Consider the following 22,511-nt stretch of genomic DNA (forward strand, 5'->3'; position numbering starts at 1 on the left):
CCAGCAGCAGATTGCTCAGTTCTTTATAACTATTGCTCAGTTAGGCTGGAAGGCCGGCCCTTCCCTCCCCAGCCACCTTACCCAGTTGTAATGTACTGATGATTTTCCTCTCTGCCCCATGGTTTCCCATAGTACTGTGTGTTTCGGTTTGTGTCTATCCACGCATCTTGGTTCCTGCTGCATTGATGGTCAACAAAGAAAAAAAAACCCACACATGTTGCATAGCTGGCAAGGATCTTTGCAGACAAAATATCTTTTTGCAGACAAAAAAAAACATCCAGCTGACAAACAGCTGGAAAAGGCCCCAGCCAAATAGTTTGGCTCTGCAGGGCCCAGGGCCGAGTCTGCCTGGCACTGCAGCACAAGGAGAATTTACATAATCAAATCCAATAAATCTCCGCCTGGCCTGCTTCTCTGTTCTTTAGAATGTGTGCTTAAAGTCTCCACTCCTGACTGGGCTGCCACATCACTGCCTCTCTTCAGTTTCCCTCGCCTCAGATCTTGCCAGCTGTGGGGGCTGAGGCTGCATAGTCTTGTGTCCCTGCAACACATGTGCTCAAAAGCAGGAGGAGCCATCTGCAAAGATTCTTTCTTGGTTTTTATTATCCATTTTTATAAGCAATACTAACAAGATCACAGAACATGAAATACGTGCAGAGAACCATATTTCAACAGTAAACAAAAAGTAATCACAGAGATACTGGGGTGCTGTGTGGTTTCCGGGCTGTTTGGCCGTGTTCTAGCAGCATTCTCTCCTGACATTTCGCCTGCATCTGTGGCTGGCATCTTCAGAGATGGCATGATATCCTCTGAAGATGCCAGCCACAGGTGCAAATGAAGCGTCGAGGAGAAGAATGCTGCTAAAGCTACATTAGCTTAGAAACCACACAGCACCAATATTCACCGTGAAAGCCGACAATACATTAATCACAGAGATACATGCTCATTTGGAAAATGTATTTAGACATTTAAAATATCGATAAACCTTATCCAGAGGGAACTGTTGATTTTTTTTAAAGACTCCTTGTCCATTTTTGTCCTTCCTCCTCTGAGAAGCTGAGGGCAACATTTCTGTTTCTCCTCCCCACTGTGTCCTTCCAGCAGCCCTGCAAGGTATGATTAACCTTCATGCCTGACTTTTGAACCCAAGTCTTCCCAATCCTACTCTAATCTTAGGGCGTAGCATCAGTATGAGGCATACTGTGGTTTTCACAAAGTTCAAACCATGTGCAGTTTGGAAGGTCAGAACGTGACTTTGAACTTGGAGCACCTTCTCAGCAATTTTTACAACAACTCTGCATGACTAAGTCAGTTTGTTACATCCTATTGCAGGTGATGCCGGCTAATTCGTCCATTGAAAGAGGCAGCATATTTTCTAGCTCACAATTCATACCTGTCCAGCCGTCCATTATGTCAGTCCTTGAGCAGCAGGGCATCTCTGCTGAGGTCCCACTTCCTTGATAGTTGAGTGACGATTCTTTAAAACATAGCTGATGTCATCACTAAAGCAGCAATCAGAGCGTGAGCTGGTAACAGCTGACTTTGCTTTTTGAACGTCTCTTTGTAACAAGAGAAATGTTCACCTCTCTAAACCGAACAGAAACAAATAGCACACAAAGCTCCTGACCTGAAATGACCTCTCTTTTTTTCCAATTTCAAGCCCTTTAGCTTTAAATTGCCTTCAGTGATTCATGAGCACCCTTCCATTGACCTTTACACCCAAGGTTTTCTTCTCATTTTTCCACCAGTTTTTAAAGAATCTTCCCTTCAAATTCATTTTTTGGTGTGTTTCTTTGCAAGGTTCTGGCTGGAACAGCGCACGACGTGCTGTTTCCACTTGATCTGTAATGTTTCTTAACAGTGTTTTCAACCCCCACCCTCTTCCCGTTGCAGATCGAAGCGTTCCAGCACATGCAGCACTTTGTTCAGACGATGCAACAGCAGGCCCAGCACGCCATCGCCACCGAAGACCAGCAGCATAGGCAGGAGCTCCACAAGCTCATGGCCCGGTCAGTACCCCCTTCCACAGCCCCCAACACCCAGCTAGCCACAGTGGCAACCTGATCAGACATAAGGTAAAGTCCTAAACTCAGACCTCTGGTCTTAGAGGAGTAGCAGAGTATCCTGGGTGGAGAATTCTCCTGGGTAACTGAGCTGTTTTCTGCTGACATCTTTGTTCTGCTTTGTTCTGCTTTCAGATGCTTTCTGAAACTGGGCGAATGGCAACTGAGCCTCCAAGGCATCAACGAGAGCACCATCCCCAAGGTCCTACAATATTACAGCGCCTCCACTGAACACGACCGCAACTGGTACAAGGTAAACAAGCAGGAGGAAGGAGCCCCACAGATCATGAAACCAGAGAGCCCTGTTCGCTGGCAGCCTTGGCGTCGATTTGACAGGCCCAGCTAGAGCGTATGTAACAATGTGTAAACAGAGAATCAACATGCAGCTTTTAAAGAGATCCATGTCCAGGATGTCATATTTCTGCTAGATTCAAGCCTTGTAGCACCTTAGAGACCTACCAGGTTTTCAGAATATAAGCTTCCAAGAGCTCCCTTGCTTAGATACAAGTTGGCATACAGATCTCTTGAGTACCTACAGAAGGGGATATAAAAACTCAGAGATCTCCATTCCAACTTGTCTCTGACAAAGGGAGCTTTAACTCTAGAAGAAGAAGAAGAGTTTGGATTTATATCCCCCCCTTTCTCTCCTGTAGAAGACTCAAAGGGGCTGACAGTCTCCTTGCCCTTCCCCCCTCACAGCAAACACCCTGTGAGGTAGGTGGGGCTGAGAGAGCTCCAGCTGTGACCCAGCCCAAAGGTAAAGCCAGCTGGGGCGTGTGTGGGAGTGGCCACATGCTAATCTGAATTCCCCAGATAAGCCTCCACAACTCAAGCGGCAGAGCTGGGAATCAAACCCGGTTCCTCCAGATCAGAGTGCACCTGCTCTTAGCCACTGCTCTTAGCCACTACGCCACTGCTGCTCCTCTGCAAAGAAAGCTTATACACCCCCCAAATCTGCTTGGTCAGAATGAGACGTTCTTTAAACATTCCTCTGAAGATCTACGAAAAGTGACGAGATAGATACGTCTGTCTCACGTATTTGTGCCTGTTGTAGAAGATGTAGATCTCGTGTTCCTGTTGAATCAGGTCAAGGTCCTCCAAGGCACTCAGCACTGAGCTAGCCCAGTGCGTTTTGATGCTTGTGATAACTGTGGTGTTTGTCTCCCTTTGGAAGGCTTGGCACGCCTGGGCAGTGATGAATTTCGAGGCGGTGCTTCACTACAAGCACCAGAACCAAGCCAGGGACGAGAAGAAGAAGCTGCGCCACGCCAGCGGGGCCAGCGTCTGGCGCCAACTTACCGAGGGCAGCGCTTAGCAGGCGGCGAGGAAAGAGATGCGAGAACAGCCCTGTCCGTCTACCTACCAGTGCAAAAGAAGGTGACAGAGGTAGGACCTGAAGGGCAGCCGGGGGACGGGAGCCCCTTCCTGTAAAAGTAGAGTGTCTGCTTAGCATGCAGAAGGTCACGGGTTCAGTCCCTGCCATCTCCAGTTAAAAGGATCAGGGTGTAGGTGATGAGAAAGATCCCAGCCTGGAACCCTGGACAGCTGCTGCCAGTCGGAGCAGACATCCCTGACCTTGATGGGCCTTCAGCGTAAGGCAGCTTTGTGTGCGTACAGGGCTACTATAGCTCAGGCTCCTTTCAGGGGGCTCTGCAGGCCCAGCGAGCCAGATGTTCAGTCGGTTCTGTGCTCCTTCAGCCTCCCAGTGCAAAAATGCTTGATTCTGGTTGATGCGGAGATTGATGTTGCAGGTCTCTTTCCCACAGGACTTGTCCAAGACTCTCCTGATGTACACAGTCCCTGCTGTCCAGGGTTTCTTCCGGTCCATCTCTTTGTCCAGAGGCAACAACTTGCAGGATACGCTCAGGTGACCCTCAGGGAACTGAACCGTTGCATTTTGCCAATAATTGTCAGATGCTTTTTGTCTGGCTTGTGTGTGTTTTGCTAAACCCAGCAAAAAGAAGAAGAAGAAGAGTTTGGATTTATATCCCCCCTTTCTCTCCTGCAGGAGACTCAAAGGGGCTTACAATCTCCTTGCCCTTCCCCCCTCACAACAAACACCCTGTGAAGTGGTAGGTGGGGCTGAGAGCTCCAGCTGTAAATAGCCAAGGTGCAAACTGGATATGAAGTGCACAGGCTAATCAGTCTGAATGGCCTCCACAACTCAGGCGGCAGAGCTGGGAATCAAACCCGGTTCCTCCAGATTAGATACATGAGCTGTTAACCTCCTACACCACTGCTGCTCCTGTGCAATGATGCTTGTGCAACTGTAATGAATTGGGGTTCTTTTTTGTTATTCCACACACACACACCTGCTTTGTCCTACTCATTTTCAAAGGCTCTTTGAAAAAAACCAATCCTTGCTTGTCTTGGTTTTGTTCCACCAGAGTCCTTACTTTATGGTTTGACTATGGGCATTGGCCAGAAGTAAACGAAGCTCTCGTTGAAGGGGTCAAGGCCATCCAGATAGACACCTGGTTACAGGTAAAAGGGTTGGTTTCATCGTGGGCTCCTCATCTTATTTACAACAGCATATTATTTATTTTATTTATATTTATTTTATTTATATATTCGATTTTCAAACCGCCCTGCCCTGAAGGGCTCAAGGTGGTGTACAGCCTAAAACTGTAAAAGCATAAAGCTATAAACGCATTAAAATTATTTCAGATTAAAACCATTTAAACCATTACTGGGTCTGTAGTATAAAATCCAGACTGAGTTGAAGGGAATGCTCCTGTCTTGGGCCAAAGAGCAGGAGGTTGAACCAGAAGGCATTTTGCATCCAGATGTGCTTCCATTGCTGAGTTTGTGTCTGGGGGTCTCTGGCTGTGAGAATTCTTCACTTTGAAAAATTAAGGAAGACTAATGATGGAGCTTGTGGTTTTTTCTTCCGTTCTTATCTAAAACCAGGTGATTCCTCAGCTCATTGCTAGAATCGATACTCCTCGTCCTTTGGTGGGTCGACTTATTTACCAGCTTCTAACAGATATTGGCAGGTACCACCCACAGGTGAGCTCCCCACCCCACCCCCGCACACACATCACCAACCTTGCTCTGGCTCTTGACTTGTAAACAAACAGTATTTACAAATGGATGCTTTCTGCTTTAGGCTTTGATCTATCCGCTGACTGTAGCTTCAAAGTCTACGACAACAGCCCGTCACAACGCTGCCAACAAAATCCTGAAGAATATGTGTGAACACAGCAACACGCTGGTTCAGCAAGCCATGATGGTAAGTGAATGAGGATATTTGGGTCTAAAGGCCTTGTATGTCTCTCCCATGCAAACAGAGATGTACTAGAATTCCACCCTTTTGGATCTCAGAAGTTCAGTGCTGGCTGCATCCTTTTAATTAATTTCTCCTGATACTTTGCAATTCACTAGTCATCTGTAACGGCAATTAGTTTTGCCTTTCATCATGAAACCATCTTTCATTTGGAATCCTTAAACATTTATATTGATGGTAGAACTGATCTTCTTTTAATCAGAGTTCTTTGTGTGTTAATCTGTCAGCATCTCTGTGTGTGTTCTTATCATTTCCAAGAGGCTGGCTGGGGCCATATTCAGAGGGCTTGTAGAATTTTTTGCGTGAAAAGGCCAGAGTTTCAAACCTTTTCCCTCTTTCCAAATTGTCTTTTGATTCTGCTACTTCTTCTGTGTTTAACTTCTGGGGCTGCAGTCACTGCTACAAGTCTGTTGTCAAAGTGCAAAATTCCCCTGCTGTCATCTGGGACACACTAGAAGATCACAAGAAATAAATGAGTTAAAGAAGCACCCAAATAACACACTGCCTGCTGAGTCTCTGCATGATTTGCCCTCTGCATGATTTGCCCTCTGGTGTGATCTCCTTCTAGTACAGTGATGGCGAAACTGCAGCCCAAAACCCACTTATTTATTGCAAAGTGCCAACACAGCAATTTAACCTGAATACTGAGGTTTTAGTTTAGAAAAAAACGGTTGGCTCCGAGGCGTGCATTACTCAGGAGTAAGCTTGGTGGTAGTCGGTGGCTTTGCTTTGAAGTAACGTTAAGTCTCCTCCAACGGGTGAATCACGATCCTAGGAGGGTTTACTAAGAAGCAAGCCCCATTGCCAGCAACGGAGCTTACTCCCAGGTAAAGGATTGCGCTTTTGTTCTTTGCATGAAAATCAGTGGGGTTTAACAGTGCTTAACAGGGTTACCTACACTGCTTCCCCTTGGTCTTAGGTTTAATGCTAATAATCGAGCCCAGCGGCCCAGGCCAGCCTAGATGTGGGGGGGGGGGGGGCACTCTGTTTGCACGTGCCCACAGAGAGGACTTTGAGTGCCACCTCTGGCACCCGTGCCATAGGTTCGCCGCCACTGTTCTAGTGGATCTCTGCTGAGAGCAAGAGAGTTCTGGCATGTCTCTGCATCAGGTGTGATTAAATAATTCAATGACTCCCAATTTAGACACACAGCAGAATTACCCACAGTCAGAAAATGTACATGGACTCATGCAGAAACAGTGGGCAGACTCCTCTCTCAATTTTCTGCAAGGTTTTACAAATGAAGAAGTCCTTGTGCAGAAAAACCATATTATTTTGAAAAATAAATTAGCTGTCACAAACCCAGGGAACCTAGACATAGCCTACATAAGAACGTGTCTTTCCTTTAGAGGATGCAGGATGACCTAGAACAGGGGTAGGGAACCTGCGGCTCTCCAGATGTTCAGGAGACTACAATTCCCCATCAGCCCCTACCAGCATGGCCAATTGGCCATGCTGACAGAAACTGACAGGGAATTATGGATTCCTGAGGTATCTGGAAAACCATTCTGACTTAAATATTGCCATAAATCCCTCCCTGAGGCCAAACTGCAACAGCTATTCCCTTCCACCTGACTAGTGACCAGGATGTGCTTGTGGATAATGTGGAGTGCAAAATTGGCTTCATTTTCCCCCAGCCTTCTGCACTGCCTTATTTTTTCCACAGAAAAGCTTCCAGCCTTCTCACACGGTGAAAGGAGGCTTCCTTTCAAACTGACTGTGCATTCTGGACAAACTAGGTTTTAGGTTTACATATGGCCCCAGGAATTGCTGAGGCGAAAAAGGCATTGCCGCTTAGAGGCTGTGTGAATATCCTGCCAAAGAGGCTCTCGCTGCACCCTCTGGTGGCCACTCGGGGATTTTGTCCATCTTGTGACAAGACAAGAGATTGTTCAAAACCTGATTCTGGCCTCTCTTTTGCCCCCTAAGTGGAAATTAAAATTTGGGTCGAGGAGCACCTAAAGATCAGCAAGATTTCCAAGGTCTTGTTGGTCTTTCGGTGCTACTGGACTCAAATCTGGCTCTTCTGTTGCAGATCAGCATGGCTACCATCCTGGAACTACCAGGTAGAAATTAGAATTACTCCTGTGGGGAAACACCTGGCCAAAGCATTGCGCCAGGATTGAAAAACAGGCGGGGGAAGTACCCCCTTTGGAAAGATCTATGATCTAAATATTTGATTATTCAAATTCATAGGTCTTCCCCGACCAGTTGGATTTCCAGTTCTGAAGTAATATTTTCTCACTTGAGTTTCTCTGTGGAAGCATTCCAGCATTGTTCCTGTGGGATTACATTGCTTGATGTATGTGAAGAGTAACACCTTTGCAAGTTGGCTGTATGGAAGAGCACATGGTTGAGAGATTGCAAATGTATATTAACATCTGTAACTGGCATATGAGTCAGCACAGCTGCAGAAAATAGAGGCTCCTATCTTATATCAAATCCAGGTGAGCGAAGAGCTGATCCGTGTGGCCATCCTTTGGCACGAGATGTGGCACGAAGGGTTGGAAGAGGCATCCCGTCTCTATTTTGGGGAGAGGAACGTGAAGGGGATGTTTGAAGTGCTGGAGCCACTGCATGCCATGATGGAGCGCGGGCCGCAGACTCTCAAGGAAACCTCTTTCAATCAGGTATGAATGAGTGGGAACGGCCCTTAGCTGCTGCGGTGTCTGGAGAGCCACATTCTGGGTGGTGCTTGTTGTGAGCAAAATGGAAATCAGGGATTCTGTTAGGAAACTCATCCTGAGATTACAAATAATCCCTCCTTCCAGGCACAAAGAAGTCCCATGGTATTCCTTTTGCTTTGTCGTTTACTGGGTTCCTCCAACTATGAATTTTGGTCACACACACATTTACAGAAGATTCTGGGATACCAGCCAGGATGTTCGATCTATTCATTTGGAGCACTGTGCAAGTCAGAAACATCCTGTGTGAAACAAAGAGAACACATTGCCTGGGAGCACTGGCCTGTTTTCAGAGACACTTGTTCACAGTTTCTCATTTTCTCATGAAAATATCCCGGGGGTTCCATAGAGCACAGTGTGGAAACCACTTTCTAATTGTTTATTCCTCTGTGAATCAGAGAGGGTTTCAAGATCTTGGCAAGTGCTCCTGTTAATTTCACACAGATTTGAGTCCATTTCTTTGAATCCTTTAACAAATTGAAGAGGCTGTTATCCCAGAATTACTGGTTGTATACTAGAGCCCATGGGAACGGAGTCACCCAGGTTAACTTTCCCCCTTGAGCCCACAACTTAAAAGCCGCATGAGATCCTGACAGCTGACCACCTTTCTGAAAGGGCTATTCAATGAAGTTGAGAGTGAAATCTGGAAGGAAAACAACCCACGCACCCCCAAGCTTTCCAAACACAGAGAATATTTCAGAAACCTTTCACAAATAAGAACATAAGAACATAAGAACAAGCCAGCTGGATCAGACCAAAGTCCATCTAGTCCAGCTCTCTGCTACTCACAGTGGCCCACCAGGTGCCTTTGGGAGCTCACATGTAGGATGTGAACGCAATGACCTTCTGCGGCTGTTGCTCCCGATCACCTGGTCTGCTAAGGCATTTGCAATCTTAGATCAAGAAGGATCAAGATTGGTAGCCATAAATCGACTTCTCCTCCATAAATCTGTCCAAGCCCCTTTTAAAGCTATCCAGGTTAGTGGCCATCACCACCTCTGTGGCAGCATATTCCAAACACCAATCTGCGTTGGCGTGAAGAAGTGTTTCCTTTTATTAGTCTAATTCTTCCCCAGCACTAATGAATGCCCTAGTTCTAGTATTGTGAGAAAAGAAAAATTTCTCTCTGTCAACATTTTCTACCCATGCATAATTTTGTAGACTTCAGTATATCCCCCCTCAGCCCCTCCTCTCAAACTAAGAGTCCCAAGCTACAGCCTCTCCTCATAGGGAAGGTGCTCCAGTCCCTCAATCATCCTTGTTGCCCTTCTCTGCACTTTTTCTATCTCCTCAATATCCTTTTTTTGAGATCGTGACAGAACTGGACACAGTACTCCAGAATAGGTCACCACTGCTTTATATAAGGGCATGACAATCTTTGCAGTTTTATTATCAATTCCCTTTCTAATGATCCCCAACATAGAGTTTGCCTTTTTTACAGCTGCCATGCATTGAGTTGACATTCCCATGGAACTATCAACTAAGACGCCTAAATCCCTTTCCTGGTCTGTGATAGCACTGACCCCTGTAGCGTGTATGTGAAGTTTGGATTTTTTGCCCCTATGTGCATCACTTTACATTTAGCTACATTGAACCGCATTTGCCATTTCTGGGCCCACTCACCTAATTTATCAAGGTCCGCTTGGAGCTCTTCGCAATCCTTTGTGGTTCTCACCACCCTACATAATTTGGTATCAAATAGAAATGATACGGGAGCAGGAGAAAGCATTTCAGATGCCAGGTGAGGAGAGCATTTCTTCCCTGATTGAGGATTATAAACAGAGAGTTGTATGGGAAAGAGAAACGGTGCCAGGTGAGAAATAAACTGCTGTCCTTTAATAAAGATTTAAAGAAGGGAAGCCAAAAATAATAATCCCATTTGCAACAGAATGTCTTTCAAAAGGCAGAGAAAACAGCTTCCTTGCATTTCCAGAGGCAGAGGGGAAGGTATAAGGCAGGTTTCCCTTCTTTCTTCAAGAGGGTGAATGCAGAATTATTAAATTCTTTTTCCCCCTCCTCAGGCTTACGGCAGAGATCTAATGGAGGCTCAGGAGTGGTGCCGGAAATACATGAAATCAGGAAACGTCAAGGACCTCACCCAAGCTTGGGATCTATATTACCACGTCTTCAGGCGCATATCTAAGCAACTGCCTCAGGTGGGGGAAGAGGTACACTTTGTTTCCCCCCCACAACCCCCGACAGGGTGGCGCTCTGTCATTGCCAAACAGCCAGGGCCTCCTCCAAAGCCTTGTATTAAGAGTTCTGTTCTTGTTGGCAGCTGACCTCCTTGGAGCTCCAGTACGTTTCTCCCAAGCTCCTGATGTGCCGAGATTTGGAACTGGCTGTCCCAGGAACATATGATCCCAACCAGCCAATCATCCGCATCCAGTCCATTGCACCCTCGCTGCAGGTGATCACGTCCAAGCAGAGACCGAGGAAGCTCACCCTAATGGGTAAGAAGAAGAAGAAGAGTTTGGATTTATATCCCCCCTTTGTCTCCTGTAAGGAGACTCAAAGGGGCTTACAATCTCCTTTCCCTTCCCCCCCTCACAACAAACACCCTGTGAAGTGGGTGGGGTTGAGAGAGCTCCCAAGAACTGTGACTAGCCCAAGGTCACCCAGCTGGCGTGTGTTGGAGTGCACAGGCCAATCTGAATTCCCCAGATAAGCCTCCACAGCTCAAGCGGCAGAGTGGGGAATCAAACCTGGTTCCTCCAGATGAGAATACACCTGCTCTTAACCACTATGCCACTACGCTGCTTCTGTGTGGATGGAAAGATGAGAGGTTTCCCCGCCCCCTTTCTCTTGGATAGGGAGTCTGTAGCCCTTCGGGGGCTGGAGTGGACTAATTTCCCCACCCGTCTCCTCCTTCTCCCTTGAATTGCACTCAACTGCTGCCAGTATTCTCTGTGCTCTCTTGGAGTATGATCAGCATCATTATACCTGCGAGGTGAATCGTTATCTTAATGCACATCTCCTCTTCCCACACAGGAAGCAACGGGCATGAATTTGTGTTCCTCCTGAAGGGTCACGAGGACCTGCGTCAGGACGAAAGAGTGATGCAGCTCTTCGGCCTTGTGAACACTCTGCTTGCGAACGATCCAACCTCCCTCCGTAAAAACCTCAGGTCTGCGAAGCAAATTCAGTCTCTACAGAATGAGTGGGTTGTCAGAAAGGATGGGCAGGAAGTGTAGGCCCAAAGAGCAACCAGTTTAAGATACTGGGCTGTTTTGGAGTTACCTGGGCAGAATTGCTGTGCACCCTAGGTGAGCAAGAATGTGCACTTTGCTATCTTTCTGTGTAATTGAACCAGAGGATTTAAGAATTGGCGTGACTGGTTCCCAGAACCCGGCTATTTGAAGTTTCATTCTGTTATCTCGGTTGTTCTAGCATACAGCGATATGCAGTCATTCCACTGTCTACGAACTCTGGCCTTATAGGCTGGGTGCCCCACTGTGACACTCTGCACGCGCTCATCCGAGACTACAGGGAGAAGAAGAAGATCCTGCTCAACATTGAACACCGCATCATGCTCAGGGTGAGGCCACAGCAATGAATTTGAAGGTCGTCCTGGGGAAGGGGGAAGTTTGGCCATGTATTACTGTTTGGGACAAGGAATTGACCCCTGGAGGGGCTTATTTGGCCTGTGAGCCAGCGGAGGCAGCCTCCCACTCACTTCTGACCAGGAACGAGAGGGGAGGTGCCTCAGCTAGCTTGCGGGCCTGATGACCCCTCTCAAAGCAGCCTCCCCACCCCACTGGAAGCTCACCAGTCCAGGTACACCCTTCCTCCCCCCAGTGCCCTTCTGGGGTTAGGCAAGGCAGCAACCCCCCCCCCCTCCCCCAGGGCTTGGCCCAACCAAGTCACATTTATATCATGTCCACCTTTCTAACAAATGAGTTCAAAATCCCTGGCTTAAGGCTTGTCGTGCGGAACTGCAACTTTTCCTTCCCAGAATTGTACCTCTTGAGGGAACGTTATAGTTGCTGAGTGTTTCTCTTATTTTGCAGATGGCTCCAGATTATGACCACCTGACCCTGATGCAGAAGGTGGAAGTGTTTGAACACGCTGTGAACAATACCGCTGGAGACGATCTAGCTAAACTTCTGTGGCTGAAGAGCCCCAGCTCTGAGGTACAGCCTTTTCCGGCTGTTTCTGATGACTTGCAAATATTAAAATATGCCTTGCATGTTCACCAAAGGCACATTCAGCAAACAAGGTGGTATGCACCTTCCCTAGAACTAGATCTGTGTTATCAATATAAAGGAAGTGAAAGCCTCCAACAATACATGGAAGAATTTGGATTTAAAATACTTCAAGCAAGATACTGTGCTGTTGCAGCCAGCAGCAAAAGGGAACTCTATGGTTCTCCCTCTCTGTGCGTGAATATACATTCTTATTTCTTGCAGAGAAACAGCAAACTACTGATCTCTCCTCCCTCACACACCCCCAAATTTCTTTTTGCTAGCTGCAAACTAGCCATTGTCCTTGTTAAGCCCTTTCAGTGATTGGCTGCAAAGTTGTTATGCCATGGAATGTTTACAAGCATTCTACTTGCCAAGGGAGGGGAAAGAGAGTTATGGAATAGTAATAGCATTTGTGCTATGAAGAAAGCAGAATGAAGAAAGCAGAAAGCAGAAGGAGGCACACTCTTCGTAGGCATGGGGCAGTTGTGGGAGAGTTGTGATTGAATCTCACATTGGCCCCAATCTTCAGGCATATATTTAATCTCTGCTTTGTTTGTTTCTTAACTTGTCTTTTTTCTGAAATCATTTATCTGACCGACACAGTTCACCTGGGTCTTCACATATCTCATATTCTGTTTGTTTCTAGGTGTGGTTCGACAGAAGAACAAACTATACTCGCTCGCTAGCAGTGATGTCCATGGTTGGCTACATCTTGGGTCTTGGTGACAGGCAAGTGACCTGCTTTGCCTCTAAAACATCCAGATATGAAAAACAGAACTTAGAAAGGGCCAGAAAGCCATAAAATCCGGTCCCAACCCAGAGGTCTCCATGCATCATTAATCTGCACAATTTAACCTATGTAAATTAATCTGGGTGTGGTGGTTGTTTGCTGCATCTACTTACATACTGGGAAACCATTTGTTATGGTTGACTAATATATATTTTTGCTGGGTGTTTTAGCAGTTGCCTTTTTTCTTTTTGCAGTCTAGGAAGATTTGAGTCCAGTGGCACCTTAATAACAACACAATTGCCACAGGGTAAACAGTCATAAGAACAAGCCACCTGGATCAGACCAGAGTCCATCTAGTCCAGCACTCTGCTACTCGCAGTGGCCCACCAGGTGCCTTTGGGAGCTCACATGCAGAATGTGAAAGCAATGGCCTGCTGCTGCTGCTGCTGCTCCCAAGCACCTGGTCTGCTAAGGCATTTGCAACCTCAGATCAAGAAGTCAGTCAAGAGTCAATGCTCCCTTTGACAGATTTCAAGGGCTTTGGCGCTCGAATGTTTACTCCCTAGAAATCATGTTTGTCTCTAAGGTACTACTGGAGTCAAAACTTGTGTTTGTACTGCAGACCAATGCAGCTGTTCACCTGAAATGATATACTCTTTTCCAAGTAGAGATGTTAGTTCGGTCAGTTGAGGTGCAGCAGTTGAGAAAATTGTGTGCTTCTGCATTGGAATATAGTCCCAAACAAATCTGATAATTATAATTCATTGTTATGTACTGCCTTTGTCAAAATTATTATTTTGTTCATTGTTGAATATAGCACTTTGATACAAGAGCATTTATCCCAAAGTGTATTTTTACTTTCAAACAGATGGGGCTAAGTAGGCACTAGGACCCAGATGCAGCTTTCTACAGCAAAGAAGGTCCGGCATGCTTTGTTCTGTGCCGGGGGAATATACAATCTACTAATATCTTTGTATGAGACAGAATATAGTGTAAGCTGTCGTGAAAGACAGATTGCCAGGGAGCATGGGAAATAAAGTAATTTGAAATGACTGAACACGTTTATTATCATTTGAGGAGAGCGGATGAATTCTGTAAGTTGACGGCACTTTTTCGTTCCTCCTGCAGGCACCCCTCCAACCTCATGCTTGACAGGCTGAGTGGCAAGATTCTGCACATTGACTTTGGGGACTGCTTCGAGGTAACTTTGTGCCTGGATTCCTTTTTAGAGACAGAGCTAAGAAATAAAATTAGCTTTGCCTTGTGGGGTGAGCCCAGAGGAAAACCTTCCTGACTTGGCACCCCCTTCTCAGTAGGGCAACATCTGCACAGTCATGATCTCCATTATATTTGATTGCCTTCCATCCTGGCCTTTTTAGGTTGCGATGACCAGGGAGAAGTTCCCTGAGAAGATTCCTTTTAGGCTGACAAGGATGTTAACCAACGCCATGGAGGTAAATGAGAGCCAGCTGTCCATAAGCAGAAAGGGGGCGGGGAAGGAGCAAGCCCAGGGCTGCCGCTGGAAGGGAAATCTCTGCTGTTTCTTTCCTGGCAACATTTTATATATGTTAGGCTCATTCCGCACATGCAGAATAATGCACTTTCAAACTGCTTTCAGTGCTCTTTGAAGCTGTGCGGAATAGCAAAATCCACTTGCAAACAGTTGTGAAAGTGGTTTGAAAACACATTATTTTGCATGTGCAGAAGGGGCCTTAGTTTTTGATCTGTGCTGCAAGACCCTTAATGGAGGATTCCCCCCAAGAGGGTCAATAATGGTCAACAGAAATTCCTGAAAGACAGACACTTTGCCCACCATTGTTGAGGTTCTTCCACACTGTCCTGCCTGAAGAGAGTGTTGGGGACGTCCCAGGGTGGCATTCTCAGTTCTCCCAAAGCAGCAAGAGTCACAGCCGACACTCGCCGTGAGCTGAGTGTACATCCCAGAACGTGGTCCAGAATTTTCTGCAGCACTTCTGCACTTCTTTGGGGGGGGCACACTGGCCTGTAGGAACTGGAATGCTGATTTCGGCCCCCCTCCCCTCAATTCTCGACAGGTAACCGGCTTAGATGGCAACTACAGAATCACCTGCCACACCGTGATGGAAGTCCTGCGGGAACACAAAGACAGCGTGATGGCAGTGCTGGAAGCCTTTGTGTACGACCCCCTGTTGAACTGGAGGCTGATGGACAGTAAGTTGTTGTTTTTCCTATTTGTCTACCGAACACCTAATCTTAGGTGGAAAAGGGGGTGGTGCTCAGAAAGAATATTAATGAAGATAAAGGAAAGAACATCGTCCTAGCTATTGTTTCATTGTTTTAGCAGCAACACATTATGGATTAAGGCCGTGGTGGCGAACCTTTGGCACTCCAGATGTTATGGACTGCAATTCCCATCAACCCCTGCCAGCATGGCCAATTGGCCATGCTGGCGAGAGCGATAAAATTGTAGCAATCCTGTATCTGGAAGTATAAGGACAAAATTCGCTCACCACTGGATTAAGGTCTTCGCAGCATCTTTTTTTTTATTTTTGCAAATAATTAAACATCAGCATTGTCAATAAAGTCTGGAGACTGGAGGGTCCCCTCCCATTTTGTTTTTTCCCTTCCAGCAATGTTCCATGTTAGCAACCCTCCATAGTAGCTTTTTAAACTCCCCTCTGGTTTAAAAGATATTTGATGTGGGAGCAGGCTGGAGGGGGAAAGCCCCCGTGGATGAGAGGCTCATTTTCCTGACTGCTTCTTGTATTGGCAGTTTATGAGCCACATCCCGAGACTGTTTTTTTCAGCTTGGAGGTTGCGAATTACTTTGCCCACCTGGAGGATTTCTGGGGGTGGCTGCCACGAGAAGAAGGGCTTTAAAAATTTCAGGTGTGCATCTGCCCGACTAGACTGAAGCCAAGATAATGGTCCAAGATCATTGCTTTTAATTTCATCAGGCACTACCGCAGGGGGGAGACATAATTCCCCTTTTGATATGCATGTGTCAAGGTCGTTCCCTTAACATCCCACAAAGTGAGCGTTGTTGTCGGTACTGTCCCAACGCTATGGACTCAATCCCTCATATCCTGCTTTACTGTTCGAGGTATAATGATATTAGAACCGATCTGGGAGCTTTACTACCTCTAGAATTTATGTTTCTCTCAGACAAACTAAAAATGTCTAAGCTATTGAACAGCCCTAATGTAGAAATTTCTGAAGCAGTTGCTACATTTTTAATCCATGTTCTACATGATATATAACAATGATCCTGTTTTTGTACTTGGAACGTATGGTACTTCTGGTTTATGCCTAATAAAGGTTTTTGGATTGGATTGGATATGCATGTGCCCAAGATTAAGTTGAGTCTTTTAAACTAAAAAAGAAAAAAAAACACCAGTATCGTAAGGAAGCGCAGAAATTCTCCCCTGAAATGTTGTGGTCTAGAACAGAAAGAGTTTCGACCTTGTGCAGCATTCAGGGGAACAAAGATTCACAATGAGAGCCTGAACTGTATTCTTTCAAAGTGACCGCAGCTTTACTCCTTGCAGCAAATACAAAAGGCAACAAGCGATCACGAACACGGACAGACTCCTATTCGGCTGGCCAGTCAGTAGGTGAGTGTGAGCTGATTGCTGCCTCCAGCAATTCATTTTATGATTCTCCGTTTGGGTCTATTTTATTTTTCCCAGTCATCCCAAAAAGACCGGGTAGACAGTGACAGGAAGGAGGTGACTGGACTCCCGTGCAGTGGCAGTTTTGTTTCCAGAAGTGGGAACACTCCCCATTCCAGAGAGTTGCACAAGAGGCATTCCTGCAGATGAGAGCATCTCCTTGACGGTCTGCCTCTGTGGGGCGAAACAGTGACCCCTTCGAGCTGGCAGGATCCTAAGCAAACCTGTGTTAGGTTATGCTGTAAGTGGCGCTTCTGCCCATACACAGCAGGGCCATGCCAGCTGTAACCCCATTCAGAGGGCTAGATCTTTTGTTCTTAGCCCTATCATGTAAATGCTACTTTTGTAATCTGAAACCTCCAAGTGAGCCAGAAAGCAGCAGTGAGATTGCTGGCAGGCCAAGGACAGAAGGAAACACCTCTCACCAGTCAGTCACTCAGTCAGCCTTTATTATAGCCCACAGAACATTATGAAGTGGGGAAAAACAGTATTATGTTAATAAATAATGTAAAATCTCACCGTACATCAGTAATTCCCAAAGTGGGCACCCCTGCCCCCTGGTGGGTGCCTTAGCGATCCAGGGGGGCGGTGATGGCCACAGGTAGAAACATTAATACATATATCTTTCTGTTTAATTGCTATTAAAATTTTTAAAAAATTAATTTCCAGGGGGCGCTAAGTAATATTTTTTCTGGAAAGGGGGCGGTACGCCAAATAAGTTTGGGAACCACTGCCCTACATCATCCATCCTAATATATCTAACGGTACAAGAATTGGAATCCAAAAAGATTATACACAGGATATGCACTCAGTGCATATTTTGTTGCAGGGACAGAAACATAGTCAAAGATGCAGTAGTTGTTTGGTCATCCCCCTGCCTGGAAGATTTTCAGTCTTCTGCACAGAGAACAGGGTTTTTTTAATCAACCAGGCCAGGTTGCAATAAATCTGAATGGGCTTGGACATGAAATCTACAATGGAAAAACAAGTGAATTGATGTTTCATCAGTACCATTCTGTGTATTTTGATTTTGGTTGTTGTGCTTTATCTTATGTTTTAAAATTGCATTACTCTGCCTCAGAAACCTCTCTTGCTAGTCGGGGGATGTAAAATATCACATGATTAATATTACTGTTGTCTGTCTTCCTCTGGGGGCACCATAATAAATGTAATTCTGCGCTTACCCTATAACCAGCAGTGTGGAGGCCCCTTGCAACAAGATAGCCAGCTCCACAGGGTGTGACCCGTGTCTATGACCTGAGCTTTCTCCAGTGGTGGGATCCAAAAATTTTAGTAACAGGTTACCATGGTGGTGGGATTCAAACTGTGGCGTAGCGCCAATGGGGCTGGGCGGGGCACGACGGGGGCGTGGCTGGGCATTCCTGGGGCGGGGCTGTGGCAAGGATGCAGCCGCTGCGCCGATCCTTGGGAGGGAAACGAATGCACGCAGGTGCAGGCTGTCACGCACGCCGGTGCACCTCCTGCTAGACTGCTTCAAGTTCTGTGCGCTACTGCTGAGAGGAGGGGCGTAACTAAGGCAAAAATGACGTGGCAAAATCACCAATTAGTAACCCCCTCTCGGCACACACAAATAATTAGTAACCTACTCTCGGGAACCTGTGAAAACCTGCTGGATCCCACCTCTGGCTTTCTCTTCCCTTATTAGAAATGCTGGATAGTGTGGACCTGGGTGAAACGGCCCATAAGAAAGCTGGGACCACTGTGCCTGAATCCATCCATTCCTTCAGTAGGTATTGGGGTGATCTGGGAGGGGGAGGGGGGTATTGCTTTTCTGTTGGTATTAAGTATGTAAAATGGGAAAGAAAGGTACGTTCGATTCCCGTAACAAAGGAAACATGAGCAGAGCCCTGCAAGATCAGGGGACGGTTCCATCGAGTCTGGCATCCTGGGTTTCACCCTTTCAATTTTTTTCCGCTCGGGAAAGAAAGAGGCAACTCCCCTTTTAACAGCTTGAATAGCAGTATCAGGAATCGTAGGACTCACAAGGACCAAAGCAGCATGTGGCAGGGAATGCTGTTCACAGCTGTCTAGGGGAGGGTCAGGTCATCGCTGATACACAAATCCAACCTTTTGTCCCTGTTTCTGCTGTCTAGTAGGGGACGGCCTTGTGAAGCCGGAAGCTCTGAATAAAAAGGCCATTCAGATAATCAACAGAGTCCGTGATAAGCTCACAGGTAAGTGTGTGCCTTTCACAAAATGCTGAACAAAAAAGGGCATGTCCCTAAGATCATTGTGGTCCATCTTCTTTACTTTCTTATCCAGCATTTTTGTTCATTGGAAGAGAGGAAGAAGAGTTTGGATTTATATCCCCCCTTTCTCTCCTGTAGGAGACTCAAAGGGGCTTACAATCTCCTTGCCCTTCCCTCCCACACACATAACAAGCACCCTGTGAGGTGGGTGGGGCTGAGAGAGCTCTGAAGAACTGTGCCTAGCCCAAGCTCACCCAACTGGCATGTGTGGGAGTGCACAGGGTAATCTTAGTTCACCAGAGAAGCCTCCACAGCTCAAGCGGCAGAGCGGGGAATCAAACCCGGTTCCTCCAGATTAGACTACACCTGCTCTTAACCACTACGCCACTGCTGCTCCTATTGTAGAGAGAAATTCCTCATGAGTAGCAAGACCAACAAGAACTGAGACAGTGCATTTCCCTCCTCCTTGCAGGTGTTAAATTAGCATAACAAAGCTAGGAAGACTGTGTGATGCCTGATCAGTCCCACTGCGAATGGCCCCTCTGCTCTTGTAGATCGTTGAGCTTTCCATAGAAAAAAATACAGACTCTCTTCTCCGTCTTCTTGTGTGTTTGTGTGTGTGCCAAGCGAAGGGTAATACTTCACACCTCTGACGAAGGCTGCTGTCATTTATCAAAAGCCACTGCCCCAGTAAATCAGTTAGTCTTTATGGTGTCACAGCATGCTTGCTGTTTTGTGTTTCTTGCTGAGAAGGCATCTCATGACAGGCTGCTCTGTATTCTTCCTGTGGAAAGAACAAACTATGTCCAAAAAAATACTGCTGTTTAACGCTGGCCCTGGGTGTCTTCTCCACCGTTGCCTGGAACCATGCCTCCCTGGTCCTTTTTCATTTGGTTCTGTTTGGCGAGAGGGCATTCTTCTTTGTCGCCCTCTTGGCCTTGCGAGCGCCTCAGCCTCTGTTCTCTTTCCTTGCAAAGGGCGGGACTTCTCCCATGACGAAACACTGGACGTCCCCACCCAGGTGGAGCTGCTGATTAAGCAGGCCACCTCCCACGAGAATCTCTGCCAGTGCTACATTGGATGGTGAGTTTTTGCCTTGCCTTGGAACCAGCTGCGCTTCATCTCCCCTTCTCCCAAAGGTCTGAATAGGAAACTGTTAAAAGAAAAGTTCATTTGTTTGCCTCTGTGGCCATTCCCTCATTCAGTGAGAAACAAAGGTCTTCCCCAGACTTTCTGTGTTGTACATGTAGAGACAGCGGGCCGCAGATTATCCTTTGATGAGCTAGGCTACAGGGAGATGACTGGATACACCTTACCTTTTCATATTCGTACGCCATAGGTGTCAAACTCGTGGCCCTCCAGATGTTATGGACTACAGTTCCCATCATCCCCTGCCAGCATCATGCTGGCAGGGAATGATTGGAACTGTAGTCCATAACATCTGGCGGGCCGTGAATTTGACACCTGTGTCGTACGCAATGGTTGAGATCCATTAGACTCCTCTGGACAACCCCAGCTGTTGGCATTTGGACCTTTTCCATTAGAATAGCAGACCCACCCCACCCCCGCCTTACCTCAAGCCGTTTTAGAAATCCTTTTGATTTCAGAAGTAGTTTGGAGGGAGGGGTTGATATTTAAGAAATGCCCAATCTAAAACCAGACATGATAAGTTGGGCAGAGCGTTGGATCCTGACCTGAAGCCTGCGTTACACACCTGCTCTCCTTTTTCCCCCACAGGTGCCCTTTTTGGTAGCAGGAAACTTGCACTGAAGCATCCAAAGTTCCATCCACTTCTGGAGATTTTTACCCCTCCGAGCATTGTCTTCTAGAAATCCGGGTGGGGGAAAATGGATGGTGTGGGAGAGTCCTGCCTTTGTCAGATATGTTGAAATGTAAATGAAAACTCTGTATCGTAAAAACTGTCTGGAGCTGCTGCTGTTTGTCAAAGTGCAGGCTGGGACGAAACATAGAACTTGAAATGGAGATTCCAGGCTGATGCAGAACAAACAAACAAAAAAATCCCCAGCTGGCTCCAGACGTTGTGGGAATTGCTGCCTTGGCAACAGTGATGACTAGTCACCTTTAGCAAATACAAGACTCTGTTGCATGGTCAGGCCATTGTGAATTCACTTCAGTGACCCACTGGGAGGGTACAAAGCACTGAGGAGCAAGCAAATCTGTTGGTCTGTTGCTGTCAAATTACTTTGTGTGCCTCCAGACTAGACTGGAACTGAAGCTGAGAATGATAGCCTAATAATAGCATGTGTTCTGACCCAGTTTGCGTGAAGAAATTATCAGAACCCTGCAAAGAGCAGGCTGTCTTGTTGGTGATGGGATATTGCAAATGAAAAGTGACTTTCCACACTGGCATTAAGGAGAAAGAGGGTGAAAAATGAGAAGCAACGTTGAGCATAAAACCAGCAGTGGGTTTGGGAGAAGAACCAACCATGCCTGAGAAAAATGGGTGTTAAAACACGAGGGTGAGTGCTTGGCGGCATCTTGAACTGACTAATGAAACTATTATTAAGGAAACTGCACAAAGCATAGCCACATTTAAGATGGCATGTTGTAGTTGGAATATTCTTTTGTGCCAATAAAGTACACCAGATTGTGTAAAAACTCCAGCAGGATTCAGAATGTCTTTTCATCTGTCACCACGTATTATATGGCAGGAGGGCTGTAGAGGAGAGAGATCTCCCCTGGCCAGTTCATACATGCCGTGACCAAACAGTATGCACACATCCCACACAGAAATTGCACACCGCATGCCGTTATCAGAGAGAACGCTTGAAAAGTTGCCTGTTGCTCAAGACTTCAATTTCCAAAATTATTTTCATGCAACTTGAGGTGGTAGAGCTACCCCATGGGGACCACGCCTCACAAGTATCTCCCTCCAGAGTCAGCCTTCAGAAATTCAGCAAAGACATGTGGGTTCTTGAGAGAGGTCAGTTGAAACATCAGTCATTCTAAGTACAATCAGGGACACAATTCTGATTCCAACCACCCCCTTACCCCAGTGGTGGGATCCAAAATTTTTAGTAACGGGTTCCCATGGTGGTGGGATTCAAACTGTGGCATAGCGCCAATGGGGCTGGGTGGGGCACAACGGGGCGTGGCCGGGCATTCCGGGAGCGGGGCTGTGGCAAGGATGCAGCTGCTGCACCGGTCCTTGGGCGGGAAACGAATGCACACAGGCGCAGGCTGCCACGCACGCCAGTGCACCTCCTGCTAGACTGCTTCAAGTTCTGCGTGCTACTGCTGAGAGGAGGGGTGTAACTTAGGCAAAAATCACGTGGCAAAATCACCAATTAGTAACCCCCTCTCGGCACACACAAATAATTAGTAACCTAATCTCGGGAACCTGTGAGAACCTGCTGGATCCCACCTCTGCTTTACCACAGAAGCCCCAGAGAAATAATTTCATATCAGGGACATTTGGCCAAGAAAACCTCCTAGTTGACTTGTGTCCATTTTCTGGATTTTGCTCAGCTATTTTTCAAGCCAGTCTCTCCAAATGGGTTGAGAGGGCAACAGAATAATAGATCAATGTGAGCAGAATGTGAAAATAGAACTTCCCCTGCAAATGGGCGTATAGAATGTACAGAAGTGACCCATCTAGAATGGCTCCTTGTCCAAGAATTTTGGGAAGAGTTCATTCTGGCCACTTCAGAGGTGGTGGCTGCTCCACTGTGACCCTTTTC

The 22,511-nt window shown here is 46.6% G+C and overlaps 1 protein-coding gene across 1 annotated transcript in view; it reads left to right on the top strand.

The window, feature by feature from the left end:
* The window catches only part of MTOR (mechanistic target of rapamycin kinase), a 103,196-nt gene extending 81,762 nt beyond the window's left edge, over window positions 1-21,434 (top strand). Inside the window, 23 exon segments of the mRNA XM_048518694.1 lie at window positions 1,894-2,009; window positions 2,199-2,316; window positions 3,238-3,420; window positions 3,423-3,449; window positions 3,830-3,930; window positions 4,451-4,547; window positions 4,974-5,072; window positions 5,173-5,295; window positions 7,797-7,979; window positions 10,055-10,189; window positions 10,312-10,486; window positions 11,025-11,160; window positions 11,424-11,571; window positions 12,044-12,166; window positions 12,867-12,949; window positions 14,079-14,151; window positions 14,330-14,404; window positions 15,005-15,140; window positions 16,478-16,543; window positions 18,267-18,347; window positions 18,715-18,795; window positions 19,788-19,893; window positions 20,548-21,434. Of these exon segments, the coding sequence (XP_048374651.1) occupies window positions 1,894-2,009; window positions 2,199-2,316; window positions 3,238-3,420; window positions 3,423-3,449; window positions 3,830-3,930; window positions 4,451-4,547; window positions 4,974-5,072; window positions 5,173-5,295; window positions 7,797-7,979; window positions 10,055-10,189; window positions 10,312-10,486; window positions 11,025-11,160; window positions 11,424-11,571; window positions 12,044-12,166; window positions 12,867-12,949; window positions 14,079-14,151; window positions 14,330-14,404; window positions 15,005-15,140; window positions 16,478-16,543; window positions 18,267-18,347; window positions 18,715-18,795; window positions 19,788-19,893; window positions 20,548-20,563 (2,481 nt within the window). The 3' untranslated portion in view covers window positions 20,564-21,434.
* The last annotated feature ends 1,077 nt before the right edge of the window (window positions 21,435-22,511 follow it).

The sequence above is a fragment of the Sphaerodactylus townsendi genome, linkage group LG16, assembly GCF_021028975.2.
Source record: "Sphaerodactylus townsendi isolate TG3544 linkage group LG16, MPM_Stown_v2.3, whole genome shotgun sequence".
NCBI classification, from domain to species: domain Eukaryota; kingdom Metazoa; phylum Chordata; class Lepidosauria; order Squamata; family Sphaerodactylidae; genus Sphaerodactylus; species Sphaerodactylus townsendi.